This window comes from Aedes aegypti, chromosome 2 (assembly GCF_002204515.2).
Source record: "Aedes aegypti strain LVP_AGWG chromosome 2, AaegL5.0 Primary Assembly, whole genome shotgun sequence".
Classification (NCBI taxonomy): Eukaryota; Metazoa; Arthropoda; class Insecta; order Diptera; family Culicidae; genus Aedes; species Aedes aegypti.
The window spans coordinates 41897990-41903396 of NC_035108.1; the positions used below are offsets into that span (position 1 = coordinate 41897990).

The window sequence follows — 5407 nt, forward strand, 5'->3', positions numbered from 1 at the left end:
GCTCAGAAACAACGAGCTACACACGTGGCTACCAATGGCTTTTAGGGCGTTATCTCAGAGTATGCGAGAACTGTATAAATGCATCGCAGACAAAAAAAAGATTCGGCGTATTACAGAGCCACAATCACACTTTGGGGTAGGAATTTCAGTACGATTTAATGCCTTACAGCATAGCTTCCCAAACTCGATTTGAGCGGCGCACCAGCCGTTCGTCGGATCGCTTTTTCGTTCATCTTCAAGCGAGCTCGCAACAAGCTGGTGCGCCGCGAAAAGCTAGTTTGGGAAGCGCGGCTTTAGGTATACCTTTCGAGATCGAGATGCATCGTTTGGTAAAGTTGTTACAAGAAGCACAAACCTCTCTTCTGGTTATCGGATAACAATATTAAAGCTCAATAATTACCAAAGCACATTCACAGCATCAAATCATGTTTTGTATTTTCCTGTTATCGTTGCACTCATAGAGACAACGATAACTATTCCTATTTTCCGTAAATACAACGAGGGATGTCAATGTTGTTTTCCTTCAATACTCCATCCGCTTGCTTATTCGGCCTTCTTGGGGGCAGCAGCAGCGGCAGCAGTAGTTCCAGTACTGGTGGCAGCCTTGCCCTTCTTGGCCGAAGCAGGTCGCTGCGATCGCAGGATGGCGCTGGCACGACGAAGAGCAGCCTGTCGCAGATCCCGACGGTAACGGTTCTTGTTGACGATGTTCTTCAGCTTCTTCAGGGTGCGACGTGGGCGATGCTTCAGCGTAACCTTAACCGTGGCCTTGGCTGGCTTGGTCTATTGAAGAACCGGGAACGAAAAATGAAACGAATGCTTTCATTAATAATGCGTCACTTCTTCGGAAGGATTGTAAGATGCGTTTTGATACGGCATCAGTATTGGGTAGTGGACGTAGTCAATTCACGAGACTTTCAGTAAGCCTTTTTCCTCACGGAGATTTTAAACATTACCGTAAACCGGGGTCGAACTGGTCACTTTGGCAAATTTGATCAAGTCGGTACTGAACGTTTCCTTCCTAAAATAGAGCTCAAACATTCTGTTTTCTAGTTGATAGATATTTAATGAAGACTTTAAACAACTAAATGTTTTAGTGTAAGCTCAAGTGAACTATATTTTTGAATCCTAAGGCATTACATATTCTTTCATTAAACAATATATAAACTTTTTAGGATAACATAACAAGATATTGTAAAACAGTGATCAATTTGCTCCAGGTTTACGGTACGGGAGTTTGCGTTAAAAAAAAGTCGATGTAAACATACCTGGAACTTTGGTCGCTTGTACACGACCTGGATTCCCTTATCGGCCGGAACGACACCCAGCGATTTCTTGTGGACCAGTCCGCTGTAACGGTACGAGCTCAGGTTGGTCAGGTTGTTGGGCTCCTATAAAGAAGTGTTCGTATCTATGAGAATGAGGAAAAGCTGTTATCGCGTTATCTTCTTTTAGGTAAACAGCGATCAGAATTGTGTCCATATTAGCGAGTAGTTGGAAGCACGTGTAAGCATCAGAAGTAGCAAATGGTATCAACAGAACCGTTCCGAGGAACGTTCAGAGATCTTGGTGGTAAATGTATCATCATAAAAGTGCTTCCAAAGAAAGTGGAACAGGACAACACAATTCCGGATCACGTTGAGGGCTAGGAGACAGGAGGAACTTACCGTGCTGAACGGCTTCTTGATGTTGCGGCGCTTCAGCAGGAAAGCGTTGTGATCACGGATGATCAACCAGCTCAGGTGGGATGATGTATCGGCCATTTTTATTGATTACCTGGAGAATAAAGAGAATTTGATTAGTCAACTTTTCAAAGCGGTATCAAGTGAGTTATAACTCCCAATATCACATCTGAAAACATTGAAAGAGCCAGAATGAATATGGCGACCTAAGCATCACAAACACGTTTTTGAATTGCGCAAAACACAATTAAATTAACACTCACTTAATTGCACCAACTTAAAACTTCTACAAAATTAATCGAAAAAATTAAACTACAACACATTGCAATTGCAAAGTTCAACACAATATTCACTATTTCTCCCACAATTTCAAGTTTTCAGCACAAGAGATCGAGCTCGACTCACCTACTTTCGTTGGCTGACAAGATGGAAAAGACTCGTTCGCTGACAGCTACCGACAACATTTACACCGAAACGAAACCGAAAGCGGAAGTGGAAAGAAGAAGAAAACTGAGCAAATTTCTTATGAGGAAAGGATTTTCAAGCAAGCTGTCTGAAAACGTAAACATTCTATGGGCGCGATGTTTTTGCTTTGCATACACGGTAAAAAATAAATAAAAAATAACCGCACAAAATTATTTTGTTGTACACATATATACACTCAAGAAAACCACCCCCTGAAAAACAGGTGCATTTGCACATACGTTGCTTAATTTTGCGGTTTCATTGATTTCATGTGTACTATATACTTATCACATGTTTAACAAATACATTTAATTTGTGTAATGCATGCATGTCATTTGAGTCACATTTATAGTATGTGCAGACTTTGAACTCGTTCACATCTCGAACCACACAGTGAAAACAAAGATGGCTACCGAAAAAAGTTTCCGCGAAATCATGCTATACGAATTACAGCTGCCTGCCGAAATTTCATTTGAAGGTAATTGCCTTTAGATTGAAAAATAAACATGGTTTTACATGAAATTTCAACGTTATGTATGTTTTTTAAGGTGCAAACATAGATTTTGATTGTCTTTCGCGAACTTCAAGAGACGAACTGGAAGACGCATTGGTGGGTGCCGGATCAGCAGCCAGCGAAAACATTGCTTGGAACATCGATGAAATTTTCCGGCGAATAGGGTCCTAAAGCCCTGTCCCAATTTTAGTGCCAAACGCTTAAGTTAGGGCCAAAAACACATGTTTACTCAATTTTCTAATGTTTTCCGTTGGTTTAAGCCCAAAAAACATTTTTTTAGATTTTGTCACATCTTTTGGCTTAAACTCAAATTTTGGGTGTATTTTGTTTTCCGTGTCCCTTACGAAATGTCAGATAGGAACAACCCCAGTGGTCGATCTAAAACCCCTGTGGTGTTTTTGTCGACTAAGTGAACGTCAAACATGATCAAAAGTGTCAAGGTTCATTTATGGACCAAATTTTTAAATTAAAGTTTAAACATGATATAGCCATTATTTGAGCGGGAAAAATTGCTAAAGTAGTTACAGTAACATGCCTTTTCGTGTTATTTAATAAAAACAAGATTTCATTAAAAATTTTAGGACCCAATTGTCGAGTGGTGCCAGGAATCTGTAAGTAACCAGTGTCATGCTCTGTACAATACTTATTATTTATGTGTATAAGAAACAAATTTGAATCTGATACGCGTTTGTAATAAATTTACATAGATCTGTATAATAAACATGTTGCATCTAACTATTCACCATTGGATTTCCCTTGGAACACCTGGTAAACAATATTTTGTTTTCTGGATCAGTGATGTTTCATTAAATTCATAAACTGTTTCCATCCTTAGCTAATACTCCATTGCTGACTGGTTTGGAAATTGTTCGTGAACTTAATCGAAATATTTCTGATTCAGAATACAAAAATGAATACCGTGTACTTTCAAAGAAAAGAAAAGTTTAAAACCACATCCTGAATTGATGTGAAACGTCAATAAGTACGATTGATGCGACCCTTAAAAAGTATGTGCGTGAAGTATGGAGTCTATTTGAATTCATCATGATCTTAATGAAAACAGTGATTGGAGGTAATCCATTGAGTTCGCACATACTATGCATATGCGAACCCCCATTGCAAAAATCCATGTGGATTTGCACATGGATCAAATGAGGACTTTATCTTGAGTGTAGGCATATATATGGTGCACCACCATAATAGAGGTCGCAGGGGAAGGAGAGAAATGTCATTGAAAATGTTTGTTTTCGTCCTAAATTCAATTTTTCAACCCAAAAATTAAGTCATAATCAATTCATTATTGAACTTTTATCCATTGGCATAATCATTTTGACCCTATTCTTGCGATATGCGTGATTTTACAACAAATTTAACCACCAACAAAGAATCCGGAAGTTTATAACCTATGTTGCCAAACATCAATTCTCGCAAAACTTGTGGTCTCGCCCTAAAAGCCATTGGTAACTGAGTGAGAAGCTTGTTGTTACCGAGCAAACGAATGGATTTAAACGTTATTCAACTATGCTACGATGAAGATAAGATCTTCCTCTATCTCCCAGTGGTGATAGTTTTCATCCAGGTCCATCCATTTCCTTAGAAATAAGGAGTTACACACTCGGTTATCAATGGCTTTTATGGCCAGTGATGCATTTCAAACTGAACGCGAGCCAAAAGTGAACTGAACGCGTTCCAATTTTGCACGAGAACGCAGCAAACATTGAACTCTCGAGCAAGATTCTGCCACTGCTCATGAACGGCCCGTTCAATTCAAAATGCACAATGAAGCATAAAACTCGAATAAGCTACATCGATCTGTATGGAACTCAACTCATTCAAAATGTATGGAACTCAAAACGTTCCATAATATCTTTCGCAAATCTTTCGCATTGAAATATGTTGTGCATCTGTCATAATATCAATGTTCATTGCGCGTTCAATTTTCAGCTCCCACGGGTTCAAATTTTTTAACTGATCAATGTGCAAGCCTACTTGATCTCTTGTTCAAAAACTTGAACTGGAACGCAAACTGAACGCGTTCAAATGCAACACTGTTTATGGCGAGATCACAGGTTATGCGAGAATTTTCCATTTTTATCCCACTAATTGCACATGAGGATTGACTGAATCTGTAAATTTCCGAAGGAAAAAAGTTTACCATGTTTTTCAATGCTCTCGGATCGTCTACAAAATATCTATTACGAAAAAAAAGTGTGAATAATCCATTTTACGAAACAACAATAAGCAATCAGCTGTTCAAAAACGTCTCGTAAAATGGACTATTGTGTGCTTCTTCCTAGGCTGCACCGTTTCTCAACCCAACCTCTTTTTTGACGGTTCTTCTACTAGCCACCAGATGTCGAAGCGATCGTTTAGCTTTAGCCTATTACAAGAAACTTATGTTTAATTTTACTATGGCTGCATACATTGGATATGACTGATATGCATTCCATGCAAAGCGTGTGCAAGTTTCTTTGAGGAAAACAAAAACAAACTGTGTATGACGAGCGTATGCTAGCCTTCGTGCGTTCAAATGTCACTGAGCTCTATGAGGAGAGATTCAACAAATCTCGCATGACAAATGATCTCGCCCTTTAGGGGACTTCTTGTTTAAAATTGAGAAAATTTACAGGAAAATGTGTTCAATGTATTCCTGGATGCTGCGAACTGAACCCCCTCATATTTTCAAGCAAATCTTGAAATATGTTTCTTGTGACGAATTGTATTTGTCGTAATCGTCCCTGAAACG

At 39.1% G+C, this 5407-nt stretch overlaps 1 protein-coding gene across 2 annotated transcripts; it reads right to left on the minus strand.

Moving 5' to 3' along the window:
- Window positions 1-396: 396 nt before the first annotated feature.
- On the minus strand, window positions 397-2227 carry LOC110675493 (60S ribosomal protein L28). Of its 2 annotated transcripts, none has more exons than XM_021840629.1 (4): window positions 2088-2227; window positions 1668-1776; window positions 1269-1391; window positions 397-783 (listed from the first exon to the last, which is right to left on the minus strand). In XM_021840629.1, exons 2-4 carry the CDS (start codon window positions 1761-1763, stop codon window positions 544-546), a joined length of 459 nt encoding a protein of 152 aa, XP_021696321.1. In that variant the 5' UTR covers window positions 1764-1776; window positions 2088-2227; the 3' UTR covers window positions 397-543. The 2 variants fall into 2 exon arrangements, with proteins under 2 accessions (XP_021696321.1, XP_021696322.1); XM_021840630.1 differs by having other exon boundaries at window positions 2092-2114.
- Between the last annotated feature and the right edge of the window lie 3180 nt (window positions 2228-5407).

Coding starts and splice junctions, on each gene's coding strand:
- LOC110675493 (XM_021840629.1), bottom strand. CDS start 1,763: ATGGCCGATACATCATCCCACCTGAGCTGGTTGATCATCCGTGATCAC. Junction 1,392..1,667: donor TCAAGAAGCCGTTCAGCACG/GTAAGTTCCTCC, acceptor ACTTCTTTATAG/GAGCCCAACAACCTGACCAA. Junction 784..1,268: donor ACAAGCGACCAAAGTTCCAG/GTATGTTTACAT, acceptor GTTCTTCAATAG/ACCAAGCCAGCCAAGGCCAC.